Below are 14,349 nucleotides of genomic sequence, written 5' to 3'. Positions count from 1 at the left end.
AAACCCTTGACAATCACATTAACGATCAGATCTAGGATAGCGTGCAATCTTGCTTGACATGAAAGATTGTGGGCCTAAAGGCTAGATAGAGCGTGACGAAGGGAGTACATATTGCGGGCTGTCCGCGGGGCTCGTGTGGTCACAAGACGTGGCCTCCAAACGTCTTGCTGGAAGGCTGAGAGCCACTGGCATCTATCATACCTTGAACCGAACCCGAACTGCTGCGACCTGAGCCGTGCTGAGGTTTTGAAACATCCGCTCCGCCTGACTTTGACGAGGCGTCTGTTGAGCTTGACTGACTTTCGCTGATGCAGCCCCCTGTATCGCTCTTGTGGTGGCGATTGAGTGCATCCAGGCGCGCAAACGTTTTGCCGCATTGCTCGCACGTGTGTGGCTTGATGTTGAGATGCAGGTTCTGATGACGCTTACAGTCGTGCGAGCGTGCAAAGCTCTTTTCGCATCCGGGCCAGTCGCACTTGTACGGTCTTTCGTCGGCGTGCGAGCGTAGGTGTCCTCGCAGATTATACTGCCGCGTGAACGTGGATCCACAGCCTGGAATGGGGCAGGCAAACAGCGCTTCAGATTTGCGCCGCGATGCCGACGCCACCTGTGTTGCCTGGCTCGTCACCACGGGCACGGGCAGCGCCAGCTGCGAGCTTGTTCCTGAAGCTACACTCGAAGCCGACGGTGAAGGTGCCGCATTGCTGTCCATACCCATGCTCGAAACGGCCCCAAAGCTATCTGTCGCATACTGTACGGGATTGCCGGCCGTGTCGTACATGAGGCCACTGCCCATCTGCGGCAGTGGCGAGGCGGAACCAGCGCTGCTGCTGGATGCATTCGAGCCGAACGAGTAGTGACGATGGTGGCCGGTACGATAGGGATGCACTCTTGCTGATCCTGAAACGCTGTGGTGGTGAGTGCCAGTCGTCGAGTTGTTGGAAGACACGGATCGCCCGGTTTGGGGAGGAGCCAGTCCTCCATTGGGTGCTGTGATCTGTGCAAGGAATTCTTCGTCATCGCCTTGATACATGCGACTGCAAGAAAGATCTTCGGAGCGCGCCAGCCTGCGATGGCCGGCGGAAGAGCTATGACGCGCGCTGTTGGATCTTCGCAGCTTGGTCGCTCCTGTAGAATCCTTGACAGGCGCGTGCTGAGATGTGCTGCCCGGGAAACGCCACAGTGCGTTGAACTCGCTCGACCCCGCATTTGCAAATTGTGATGAGAAATCAACACAGGGCAAAGCGTTGCTCTGACCGTTGAGTTGAAACATTGGCGTCATCGCCTGCTCCTGTTGTAATGACTGCTGCTGCATGCTGGCGAGAAGTGCGCTGTTGTCGCCACGTGTCTGCGTCATGTCGAGGGACAATTGTCTGTTGTTGAGTAGTGAGGGATCCATGGTGCCCGATTGCGACAAGTCCAGTGGCAAGCCAGAATCGCCGAAGATGGCCAGATCCGGCTTGAAAAGAGACCAGTTAAAGTCCGAGCCAGTCGCTTGAGGCTTTCCGGCAGCTTGGAGGTTGGTTGCCGCAAAAGACCAGTCGAATGCGGTATCAGGTCCCCCTTCGGTGTTACCGGAAACGACAGGAGAACGTGGTCCAATATCCGAGTTGGCGCGTTTGCGAAATGAAGCAAGGGTCGGAGATTCAGTCTTGCCGGTGGACTGAAAGCCCATGTCGACGTCAAGGCGTAGGAATTGGCGAATCTTATCGTAAGAGTCCTGACGCTTGGCCTGGCTGGACCACTGGCCGGGAGCATGCACAGAGGGAGCGCGTTGGGGTGGACCGGCTAGCGTCGACATCATCTGGGTTGGTTCCGCAGAATAGCCCTCTGGAACAACGCGGCCGCTGGCAGAATCTGGATGGAACATATCTTGGCTCGAGATCGGCTGTGACAAGTTGGAGCCCATCTGTGCACCAACGGTGGAAGCAGAAGTATCTTCATAGCTGAAAGGCTCGCTTTTCAGTGCGTTGGATGGATCCGAGGAAAGCCAGTTGGCGGAGGAGCCAGGCTGACTTGGAAACTCGCTAATGTTGGTCGAAATCGTCTGAGTACGTTCGAGAAGCTGCGCAAGAACATGCTGAAACCCGCCACCCTGGCCATGCGGGCCTGTCGCTCTGGGTGTTGATGGCGATGGTGCCATGACATTGATGCTAGGCATGTCAGCATCACTGCTGAAAGCGACCATGGCGGCAATTGGCGTGAAATCCATGGAAGTGTCGGAGACGGACAGCGTGGGTATTCCCAATGTAAGCTGAGGAACTCTTGAGGAGGACTGGCTTGGTGTGGATGAGTAGGCCGAGGGAGCAAAGCCATCCGTGGACGGACCGTCACTCGACTGCGGAAAAGCTGGTGAGCCGCCATAGTCAGAGGTGTCATCGAAGGTCGGCGGATAACGTTGTTCTTCATCGAGCGAGATCTGACCAATTTGTCTCAGTGTTTGTGCTAGAGTCGGATCCGAGGCAAGGCCTGGGCGATGCTGCTGGGGACTTGGCGCATCGGAGCTATGCGAGCCTATACGATGGTGAGAGACGGTGCTAATATGAGGGCTCGACAGCGGGCTAGCATCGAGTGTGTAGTCGCGCAAGACGTTTGGAGCGCCCTGTTGCTGGCTCGGTGCGTGGACAAAGCCTGTCTGTGGGTGGTAGGGTGAGGCGGCCCTCAGCAAGTCATTTTGCGATGGAGCACTGTATCCATCAGCCGAAGAGGGATCGTAGAAGGCTCCATTCTGCTCGAGTGAGCCCTGTAGCTGAACATGAGAGGCATCATGGGCATGATACGGAGCGCCCGAGCCGGAGTTGTGCATGTCGATGCCAGGATCAGGGACTGCGTCGAGACAGCGAGTCCCTGCGTTGAGTGAATGGCGATGCGCTACTCGGAGTGGCTTGGAGAAGGATTTGGTGAGGGGTAAGAGATCAAAGGAGTCGAGGTGGGTGGACAAGACCTTCTCGATGCGCCCAATGTAGTGTTGGCGAGGAGAGGAGGGTGCGGAGTCTTGGAAATGCCTAAACGATGATGCGTGGTCGGCAAGGGTCTCGGTGGGAGAGATAAGAGCAGTGTCTCTCGTGGACTCGGGCGGAAACTCGGACGGATGGACGACGAAGTCGAAGAGAGTCGAGGTGTCGGAGCCAGGTGTTAGCGGGCTAGGCCGGGACTGACGGTCTAAGAAAAAATAGGAGGTCTGTGTGGATGAAGACATCAAGTCAGCTTCGTGTGCTTGTCTGACCACGCATTGACCGCGGCAAGCGACAAGAAAGGTGGACGACTCGATGGGGACCAAAGAAGAGGATGGGAGATGGTGGTTTGAAACTAAGTAGGTAGTGAGCTCGGGGCAGGCTATCGGTAGGGATGGGTAGCCTTGAGACTGGGTGATCAGCGTGTACGTCGAGGAGCTGGTGGAATGGTAGTCGTCTGCAGGTACGTGAAACGACGGGCAATCCAGAGTGTGCCAGCTGTAATGCGAGCACTCGATTGTGTGTGTGTGTGTAGGAGAGAGAGATGATGGATGAGGCTATGCAAAAAAAAGTGAAGGCAGAGTAGGTTTTGGAGTGCAGGAGACAGGTACAGTCGTAGTTCGGGCACGGTCGGATGCATCTGTGTTTGCCTTCAGCGAGCTAGGCGAAGGGTGGAGCACTGACAAGATAGCTCTGGACGCTAGCGTGGGAGCAGGGCCGTGCTGCGTGCGTGCTGAAGCGAGACACAGATGTAGTTGAAAAGTGCATTCGGAACGGGCTGTCGATCTGGAAGCGAAATGTTGAGACGGATGAAGAGGAGGAGGCGGTGGGGCAAAAAAGAAAACTTACTTACCAAGTTATGCGAGATTGTCGGTAATGATGATGTGCTAACGTCCGATAGGCGCAACTATCCAGGAACTTCACAGCAGGCAGGACCCAGGTAGACAGGCTTAAGGGCGGGAATGTTTGTTGCAGGCAGAAACGAGGATCGTCGGCGTCACAATGCGATGTGGCTGTGTAGGAGCATGTGGCTCGCTGAGATTGAGAGCGAGGCAGCTCGGATCGAAAGTGTTGTAGTAGTCTAGCTCGCGATGCTGCAGCTTTTCCGTAGAACCAGCTTGTTTGCTTGTCGCCGATGCGTTTGATGTTGTGATGAGATAACGAGCGAGCTATCGTGTGTCGAGGAAACGAACGCCTAATGAGATGGTGGCTGTCGTACAACAGGCGTGTGATTACGTGTGGATGGAAGCCAACGCAGGTCGAAAAAAAGGGCCCGCAACTCCACACAAAAGCCGACTCCCACTCACGACTCTGTAGCACGATCCGGCTAGCAGCCGAAGCGAGAAGCACGAAGCACGAAGCACGAATGGAGCCTTACCCAGCGTGAGCCGATACTCACAATCAAAATATTACATTTTCTTTTTCAGTCACGAGTCGTGAGTGTGAATCACAGAATCACCAATTGTGAATCGTGAATGTACGATGTGAACGACTGAGTTGCTATGACAGGTGAGACAGCCGTCGTGCAGCAAGCACGAACTTAGCTATGTTACCTGGACCACATCCTACAACGACCCTGGACAGCTCACTCGTCCATTCACGAATCGTGCTTCGTGCTTCGTGCTTGGACTGCATTCCGTCCCACGATTCTACATACTAGAGGCCCCGTGGCTCGAGCCTTATCAAAGGCTCTGCTTCAGCCCGTGGTGTTTACTGCATATCAGTGGTGCCAAGGTATACCTTTCAAATGAACTCGACTCGCTCTTCCGATTTGATCCTGTCTTCAGGCCAAGTTCGGCATCCGTTGCTCTTGGCGACCAGGTAATCATCACGAGCCGGTGACGATTGCCAAGATGGAAGCCGGTACCTGGAGTGCGGCGACGCGTACCGCCGGTCAGGTTGCCATCCAGCAGCGTCGTCGTATCTGGGTGATCAATTAGCACGGGTTCGTCAGAGGTAAAAAACCACTCACAGGTGGTTCCTGTTGAATTGTGAATCACGAGCCTTGCACGGCGAAAATGCAAGCTGGAAAGGAGGTTGCAAAATCCGACGGTCTTGGCCAAGGTCGCCTCACACGCCCACGCACTAACGTAAGTCATGACTTACACACTAATCGTGACTGTCAGCACCGCCACAAAGAAACAGACACACGGGTTCGAGATCTACGCCAAATTTCAAGAGAGCCACAAAGACCCTGCATTCACAAGACTTCATCTAAGTTAGCTTAACTTAGTTAACTGATTCGTAATTGGCTCCAGTCGAGACTCGTGACTGTGACTCACAGACTGGGTGTTCCAACCACGTTCGAGTGCCAAGCCTTCGCCGTGCCGACTGCGGTGCAGGCACTGCAAACATCGTCTCCGCGAACTGCCGCGGCATTCGTGATTATTCGTGATTCTCTGGCTGAGCACTTCTACCACGTGTACAGCATCGCCAACTGTTTGCGCCCGATTCATTCACGATTGCATCTTCGATAAGCCCACCCGACCGTTGGTGTGCCACGGCACATGTGCCGTGTGCCTGGCTGCCAAATGTGCATGGCGAGGGATATAACAATGGAAAGAATTCTTCACGGTTCCCATGAGTAATCACGAATCGTGAATGCCCAAGCTGACGCTCACTCACCACTGTAAATTCACGATCGGTCCCACTTTTTTGGGGTCTGCGATCGCTGCTATCGAATCAGGATCGCAAACACCAAAAGCAGCTGCTAAGTCACTCTTTGAAGCCGAATTGACAAGTTGACGAGACCCATCTCCAGATTTTGACAATATTAGCGGCTCGCCTCTGTGGTGCTTGTCCGCCTCTCTCCAATTCCATGATCCTGAAGGATACAGCCCTGTGTCGACACGATCACAGCGTTAACGTACGAACTGTAGACGCCACGTAGGCTTACCACAGAGAAGCAGACCATGCTTGGCTAGCTGAGTGACCATTCCTGATTCGTGCAGCATCCCTCGCGCATACCGAGCTACACGTACAAGAAGGGTTTGTTCCGCGAATCATCATCTCGGGGACTGAGGCTCTCGAACGGTTGCTTATCAGGAGCGTGTACAGATGATCCGGAAGTTCCGTGCGTTCTGCATTCTTTGCTGTTTGCTACGAGCATACCGGAGCGAAAGCTAAGCACAATAGAGGACGTCTCATTGCTGGTTCGCGTAGACTTTCGTCATTGACGATTTACGGATTGTTGCCTTCTCGGCGTGCTTGGAGCTGAAATCAGAATTTCGTCGCGATTCGCGAAAAAATGTGAATCGTGAATCCCAACACGACCATCAGCCTCAGAGACAAGAGACCAACTCTTGACACGGTAGCCTTGGCTCAACCGCTCCGTCCCAGTCCCAAACTTTTTTTTTCTCTCTCTCTTTCATTTGTTTTCTCGCAATTTGGCCGGTCTTTCGACAGGTAAGGGAGAGAAAGAAGGACCCTCTATCGACAGTAACTTACTGATAAGCGCACAACATCGGCACTCCTGGCTTTTGAGCAACCTTTGAGCAGCCTTCAGATGTCACTGATCCTGGCATGGCGTCGAACTGCTCACCAATGTACGGATCGAACGTCGAGAGCTGAGATGAACCAAGTCTGAGCGAGGAGTGAAAGCGAGCAAGTACAGAGGGTATCAATTACACCACCTGTGCGAAAGCGTGTTCTGAGCGCTGATCAGTCGTCGTCGTCGTGTTGGCGTCAGCACATGCGACGCTCCTTGGTTCGTCTCGGCTCGACCTGAAACTCTGGCCCCCCACATACCAGGGCTCATTCGTGAGTGAACCTGTGGTGAGACCTTACTTTATAGTCGGCCAACTGTGGCTGTCAAAGTTGCAAATAGCAATGATGCGTCGATGTAAAACCATTACAAACCTCGGTCAAGTGACCATCAGCGGAGGTGTTGAAATTTTGAAATCAAGCCGAATCATAACTACGATAGAATAGAGAATCCATGACTGTAAATCGAAAAATGGACGCAACCCCTTCTTTAGAGCAACACCATTTGCCCCAAGAGAATCGCGCGTAGACATAGAAAGAGAGCTTTAAACACCTGACGCGCTTTGCACACTGCTCTACCACCCAACCAAGCATCAAAGCCTCCATCTGGCAAGAACCAGCTCAGCCCCAAAGAGCTCAAGTAAATCCGCGCTCCACGCTCCACGCCTCATCCATCCACTCAATTTTAAGAGTCGGATCGCAGCCTCGAAAGAGAAAGAGAGAGAGAGAGAGAGAGGAGAGAGAGAGAGACAGAGAGCAAGTGAGTGAGACTGCGTGAGACAGAGAGAAAGTGCGCGTGCGTTGCGTTCTCAGATTTTTTGAGCTTCGACTCTGCAGCAACTTAGCGCCTGGGTTGACTGCTAGCCTTGTCTCTCGTCGACACCATCTCACCTCTCTTTCTTACCCTTCTCCACCCATCGTCTATCTTACCGCTTTCGCTGTCGCCTTGCAGACAAAGCAGCTCCTACCGCCGTCTCTTATCCTGTCTGCTCGTAGACGCTACGCTCTTTCGTCAGATTCGATCTCGACTCGGCACGTGCATCCTTTGCATCTGATCACCCTCCCCCTTTCGCATCCGTCCACCTTTACGTCATCATGTCGGGCGCTCAGGAGATCGGCAGGAGCAAAAACTCCGATGCCGTTGCGCCTACACCCCAGAACACCCCGCTCAGCAACGCTCCTCTCACCCGCGAGGCGCTTTCGCGACCTACCGTCGGTACCATCGGTGAGGAGGACGAGAACGCCGTCGACGTCGCTGCTGCTCTGCAGGGCAACAGTGCTCTTGCCGCCATGGTTCAGGATAAGCTTTCGAGTCTTGTCGGTCGCTCCTCTGGCTACGTCGAGTCGCTCCCCACCCATGTTCGTCGTCGTGTAGAGGGTCTCAAGGGTGTTCAGGTCGAGCACCACAAGATCGAGGCCGACTTCCAAAAGGAAATCCTCGAGCTCGAGAAGAAATACGCTCAGCGATACAAGCCTCTCTATGAGCGACGAGCCGCCATCATCCAGGGTAAGCAGGAGCCCACCGCCGACGAGGTCAAGGCCGGTGAGGCCGTCGATGCCGATGAAGAAGACGACGAAGAGCCCGAGTCGCTCGCCGACGTCCAGGCGCCTGCTGACGGCGCTCACGGAATTCCCGAGTTCTGGCTTACCGCACTCAAGAACCACATTGCGCTCTCGGAACTCATCACCGAGCGAGACGAGGAGGCTCTGCGTGCTCTTGTTGACGTCCGCATGAGCTACCTCGTTGATCAGGCCGGCTTCAAGCTGGAATTCGAGTTTGACGCCTCCAAGAACGACTACTTCTCCAACCCCGTGCTGACCAAGACCTACTACTACCAGGACGAAGTCGGATTCTCGGGCGATCTGGTCTACGACCACGCCGAGGGCTGCAAGATCGAGTGGAGGGAGGACAAGGACCTCACCCACAAAGTTGAGACCAAGAAACAGCGAAACAAGAACACCAACCAGACGCGCACCGTCAAGCGCTCGGTACCTGTCGAGTCGTTCTTCAACTTTTTCAACCCACCCAAGCCACCCAAGAACGGCGAGGTGGAGGACGAGGATGCCGACCTGGACGAGCTGGACGAGCGTCTCGAGCTCGACTACCAGATTGGTGAGGATCTCAAGGACAGGATCATTCCTCATGCCGTCGACTTTTTCACGGGCAAGGCGCTGCAGTATGAAGACCTTGACGAGCTTGACGATGCCGACTTTGACGATGACGACGACGAGGCCGAGGACGAAGACGACGACCAGCCGCGCCGATCGCAGCTCGGCGCCTCCGTCGGTTCTCAGATGGCCGGTTCGCAAGACCCGCAGGAGTGCAAGCAGCAGTAAACTAGACTGCACCCGTGTCCTCCCATCGCGTCGTGTGCGCTTTCAAGCAGAACCATCCAGTGCTCCAAAGCTGTCGACGCTCAACTTTCCCCACCCCCTCTCCTGTTGTCGCTCCACTTGCCCGCCGCTCACACTTGTTCCTCGTGTGCTCTTGTGTTGATCATCCCTTTTTTGTTTTCTTTTTGGGCTTGAAAAAAAAAGATGCGTTCCTTAGAGTCGGTTGTCCCACAAGACGTGTAGTGTTCAAGTCGTGAGTGTGTGATAAGATGAGGTGTGAGACACATTTGCAATCACCAATCACGAGTGCGCAAGGGTATACATGTTTCGTCAAGAGGACGCTTCGATACAGACCGGCTGTGTGGGGAAGGTGCGTGGTTACATGAGTCAAAGGATATGGTATAGATTGTTCGAGGATGCCAAGGTGCCAACGCTAAAAGTCGTCGTCGCTATCGTTGAGATCAGGCGCAGCATTGCTCTTGTTCTTGCTCTGTCCAAGTTCCGCAAGAAACGCGGCAGGGACGACAGGTACAGGCGGTGCATCATCGGTTGGCACAGCTGTCGCCAACTCGATCGGTGAACCTTTGGACTGCGACCTCCTCCTTGGCAACGCCAGTGGTTTGTGGGCAGATGTTAGGCCAAAGTAGCTCTCATCTTGAGCTGTCGCAGCTGAGTCGCTCGCAGAGCTTGCCGTCACCGTGTCTGTCGTAGCAGAGCTCTTGCTCGTGTGCGACAGCAGATGCGTCGCTCCGCCTTGCGCCTCCTCAGGTGGATTCATATCGAGGCTTACCAAGTCACCCTCGATCAGGTCGGAGGCGGCCACATCGACCACTTGTCCACCATCTGCGGTCCCTTGAACACCAGTAGTAGGGCTTTTCGTTGCCAAAGACACTCGAAATGGTGAGCTCGTTCGCAGCACGCTAGCCCCTGCATAGCCAGAAGGTGCAATCGTGCCGCCGTCCGAAACCTCCTCCCACCCAGATCCTACCTCCGAGTCAGACAGGTGCACAGTCGAGGAGCTTTCATTTGTGCCGAGTTTGCCGGGACTGCGCCAAGGCGGGGTTTGCTCCGTGTAAGGAGAAGCGGTGGACTGGGACACCGTGAGTTCTCGGCCAACCTTCGAACCTGCCGCGGGTACAGTTTCCAGCGCTCTTCGCGCTGGCCGTGTGGTCGTAGCTGAAGATGTCGACACCTGTCGAACATCCGAACGCGACGGTCTCTGTAGTGTGTGTCCTTCCGATTGAGGTGTGAGTAAGTCGAGAGATGGAAACGCGATCCCGCCACCGCTTACAGAACTCGCGTGCGATGCCTCCCTCGAGCTGTTCAAGCGTTGGCCTTGACCGAGCCATGCCGCAGTTCTCTGTTGACTCTCTCTAAACATCTTGTCGCTTGATCTCGCGTCCGTTCCCTTCGAAGATGCAGGAGAAGTGTCCTCAGCGTTCGCTGACGCACGCGTTCTCTGCATAGGCTCACCTTCGTGTGTAGCCTGCACATCTTGTTTGTCCTCGCCATCAACCTCAGACTCCTCATCGACGGAAGGCTCCGAAATGCTCTCCATGCTCGGGTCGAAATCATCGTCATCGACCCACTTTGGCGCAGACTCAGCAAAGGAAAAAATGGTCTTTGGCAAACCCTTGATGCGGGTGCACAGATCCATGAGATCCTCTTCATCCTTGACCAAGAAGCCCAACAGCATACTGGGGTCTAGCGACTTGATCGGCATTCTGCGCACCTTTTCGCAGTGGAACGTCGAGGTCTGAGCTTCTGTATAGGCGTGCGACCACCATTCTAGCTCATCATCCTTGTCCTCGAGCGCAAAGCGATGGGCCACATCAAGTTGATGCGGCACGGCAGTTGGAAAGGTGCTAGGAGGATAACGGAGCGCAACAGCAGGGCGGACATTGTGCGGATCGAGGTAGAAGAGCGAGTTGCCCTGATGACCCATAAAGTAATACGAGGAGGAGGGTCGACCTCCAGCTATGCCAACGCTGTGTGGGAACGAGAAGGTTTCCTTGACAGATTCGTAGTAGATCGGATTGACACTGTCGAGACCGAGGCGGATGCCGATCAAGATGACTACCGGTCTACGCCAGGTGACAGCAGCATCGCCCTGTCGTCCTTTCCCGGACTGCAGCGCGGATCTGGCGCCTGCTGCCAACCGCACCTCGTCGAGGTAAAAAACGCCATCATGCGCGAGCTCAACAGCGATGCCAGCGTCCGGAAATTCGGTAACCAGCTGCTTGATGGCGCCTGCTGCTGTGGAAGGTCCGAACCACTCTCCGACTTCTTTGCCGAGCCGCTTGCCTTCTCTGGCCATGCGATGTACGCCAAAGGGACAGGCAGGACTTGGGTCGTCGAGAAACCAGCTGAGAATCTTGATATAGGCGGCATGACGAGCTCGCTTTTCTCTCCATTCCTGCAAGCTCTGCATCTCGACGGAGGAGTCAAGCGATAGACTAGCGAGCTGTTCCAAAAAATCCATCTGCCGCATCGGGGGTGCTTCTCGCAGCCAGGAACGACCGAGGTGGACATTTAGCAGGGCATTGGCCAAAAGACTCTGACCAGTGCGAAGCATGCATCCCCATCCAGAGTCGGTTGTAAGACCAGCGCGACTGAACCCGGCAGCCTGAGCAGCGGCAGTGGCCCTGCTCCAGAGGTTGGTGATGCCCATCCTTTCGCCCAACGTTGACGAGGCGTTCGCATAGCCAGCTCCCAACGCTGCGCCAAGTCCCAATGGAGAGTTGGCTTGTAGTGCAGCGTCCTGAGCAGCGTTGCTTTCCGCAGTCTTGCGGCCCAACCAACCGCGGCCGGTAGAAGCAGGTGGGCTACTCGACCGAGTCGCCTCTGAGGATGAAGGTACGGCCGAGCATGTCGATGACGCAGACGTATCTTGCAACACGGATTCTTGAGCCACACCCATATTCTCAGCCGCTGAGGCAGCTTGATCCGAGATGGTGCCGTCCCTCGAGATGGGCGCAAAGTGGTTGCGATAGGTACACCAGATCCTCGAAGCAAAGTCAGGTTGAAAAGCAAATTGGCGATCGACTGCAGCAGGAATGGAAGCCTGGTTTACGACGCTAAAGCTGGTAGTTGACGACTTGGTGCGAATGCTGTTGGAGGTTGAGGCGGTCGCCGCGGTGGAAATCGAGCTGCCCACGCGGCTTTCATTTCTGGTGGTTGGGATCGAAGCACGGTCGTGCAATGGCGGCAAGGACGCAAGAGAGGCATGGACCAGTTCGGAAGGACTCTGACGCGGAGAGGATGCGGAGAGGCTGGACGAGGGCGAAGACGCTCGGGGCCTATCGATGTTTCGTGCATTCGAGGTGGTGGACGCTGTCATTTCAGGAGCGCACGGTGATGTGGACGTGGACAAGTCTGGTGGCAAGACCGATGCTTCTGAAGAATTCACTTTACCCGCTTGTCGAGGCCCATGCCAAACGCCGAGCAACCAGATGCCCTCATCGTCTTTGCTACTAGGATCGTGGTCCATGAAGAACTTAAACGCGCGATCGAAATTGACGCCGCCTGGAACCCAACTGCCTGTGTTTGCGCCACCAGTGGTTGCGTTGCTGGTAGAATTTGACGAAGCGCCGCCATGGTTGCTCGAGATAGTATGGCTGGTGGTTCCTGGCACGGAACCAGAGCCGTTGTTGTCGCCAGTGGCTGCATTGGTCATCCTAACGGCTCGATTTGGGCTAGCATTGGACAGAGACTGGAACAGAGCGCCGGCCTTTGAGCGAGTTGAAGCGCTACTGGTCGTGGAAACAGGCTGACTGGCATCGACTTGAGACGATGCGGCGAGCGACTGCGCTGGCGTTTGGTGAGATAAAATGCGAGGATTTTGACGATGAGTCGTAGGGCTGGAGGGGGAAAAGTCGATAGCGTCTGCTTCTCGAACGGGAGAGAGGGGTGCGCCAACCTCTACGGACGAGGGAGTGTTGTCGCTGCTGACCATATTGTAGAGCCATCCGGTGAGGCGCCTGGGAGCGTTGGTGAAAGAGTCCTGAGCTTCACGGGCGGGTTGTGCCATGTTACCAGAGTGGTCTGCTTCCGATGAAGGCGGGTGTGGCTCGGCTGAGCTGACAGATAAACTGGAATGTGTGCTATCGGTGCTTCTGCGGGAGCTGTTGGGGGGGAGAATCTCCTTGTGCGTGAGGCGGGCGGTGCGAGCTTCAGAGCTTGAGCGCGATGAGAGGGATCGCGATTTAGTCGTATCTTTCGAGATGGAATTTCCGCGTCGAGAACGCATGCCCTTGAGCGAGTCAGAAAAGCGTCGAGAGGCGTGAGACTCGACGGATGTCGTGGATGAGAGGTCATCAGAAGACGAGTTGTTAGCGGCTTTAGCACCCGTTTTGGGCTGGTTGAGGTTGAGGAAGCTTTTACTGCTCATGCGCCTCAGAAGTCCAGAGCCCATTGTAGGTGTTGTTGTTGTTGTTGTGATCGTGCCTGGGTTTGGTTCGCTGACGTGTGAGGAGCCTGCCTTGGTGGTATTTGATGAGGTAGCCGAGTTACCACCAAGGAGACTCCTGATGCTGTTGCTTCTGCCGAAGAACTTGCGACGATTAAAGCCATTCCCCGACTCGGCCGTAACCGATAGTTCGGATTGCTTGGAGGCGGCAGGTGAGAGGAGAGTTGGATCACGAGTTTGCGGAGAATGCGGTGGCGGAGAATGATGGTGAGGGGTTGGGGATAGTGGCGCGCACGAGGATGAGGCTGGATTGAAATTATCCGCTTGAACGGAATGCGAGGTAGGCATCTGAAGGTTGTTCACTGTGGCTGATCGAGCTCGCATCTTGAATTTGGACGATTTGGGCTGCTGTGCTAATGGCGCTGGATCGGAGGATGAGGTGGCCTTGCTATTCAGCATGACAGCGGCGCCAAACGAGTTGACGCGAACTCGGAAACCCTTTTTGGGAAGCGCTTGTTTTGTGGAGCCTGATGCTGCTAGGGGGAAATCAGGTGAAGACGCAGGGTCGAGTGACGAGTCAGGTATTGCTACATTGTGCAGGCCAAGATTGGAGTGGTGCCGATCAACGGCATGACTGGAAGAATCTGTCATGACGACACGATCGAGAAACGAGCAAGAGACGGGATATGAGACCCGATTGCAGCCGAGATCAGACGATCAGAAGAGCGGGAGAAGCATCGGCAACAGCGCAGGCAATGCTAGAGGAATGCTGGGATCGGACGAAGGAGTGGTTGCTTGTCCTCTGCGATGGACTGTATTGGCTAAGATCGTGGTATTGTTTTGACGACAGACAGCGGTGACCAGGTGAGCGAGCGAATGGTGAAGCCAAGCGGCTAAGCTAAGTCAGGCTAAGCTAGGCTAGGCTCGGGGGGTGGGGTCTTGATGAAATGAGTACTGATGACACCAACAGCGATGGGACGATGCGAGATGAAACGAGCGAGGAGTGGTGAGCGTTGAAGGATGTAGGAGGACAAGGAGCAGCTGAGCTGGTCCAACGCAATCACGAATCACGAATCACGCAGTTTGTGCTGTCACAGTCACGAGTGTATCTCTCGTGTCTGGCTGAAAGAGTGAGTGTCCCGTTCGCGGGCTTTGCGGGCAGTAAGTTAA

At 55.1% G+C, this 14,349-nt stretch overlaps 3 protein-coding genes across 3 annotated transcripts; 1 reads left to right on the top strand and 2 right to left on the bottom strand.

Moving 5' to 3' along the window:
• Window positions 1-139: 139 nt before the first annotated feature.
• UMAG_10181 (uncharacterized protein) lies at window positions 140-3,199 on the bottom strand (the record flags this gene model as incomplete). Its single annotated transcript, XM_011390042.1, has 1 exon — window positions 140-3,199. The coding sequence occupies one exon, from the start codon at window positions 3,197-3,199 to the stop codon at window positions 140-142; it is 3,060 nt and encodes a 1,019-aa protein (XP_011388344.1).
• Window positions 3,200-7,532: 4,333 nt separating this feature from the next.
• Window positions 7,533-8,774, top strand: UMAG_05143 (putative nucleosome assembly protein I; the record flags this gene model as incomplete). Its single annotated transcript, XM_011389902.1, has 1 exon — window positions 7,533-8,774. The coding sequence occupies one exon, from the start codon at window positions 7,533-7,535 to the stop codon at window positions 8,772-8,774; it is 1,242 nt and encodes a 413-aa protein (XP_011388204.1).
• Window positions 8,775-9,204: 430 nt separating this feature from the next.
• UMAG_05142 (uncharacterized protein) lies at window positions 9,205-13,830 on the bottom strand (the record flags this gene model as incomplete). The annotated part of the gene is made up of 1 exon (XM_011389901.1): window positions 9,205-13,830. One exon carries the CDS (start codon window positions 13,828-13,830, stop codon window positions 9,205-9,207), a length of 4,626 nt encoding a protein of 1,541 aa, XP_011388203.1.
• Window positions 13,831-14,349: the final 519 nt, after the last annotated feature.

The sequence above is a fragment of the Mycosarcoma maydis genome, chromosome 4 (assembly GCF_000328475.2).
Source record: "Mycosarcoma maydis chromosome 4, whole genome shotgun sequence".
NCBI classification, from domain to species: domain Eukaryota; kingdom Fungi; phylum Basidiomycota; class Ustilaginomycetes; order Ustilaginales; genus Mycosarcoma; species Mycosarcoma maydis.
Note: the sequence above shows the minus strand (reverse complement) of the source record. Positions and strands in the feature narration are given on the sequence as shown.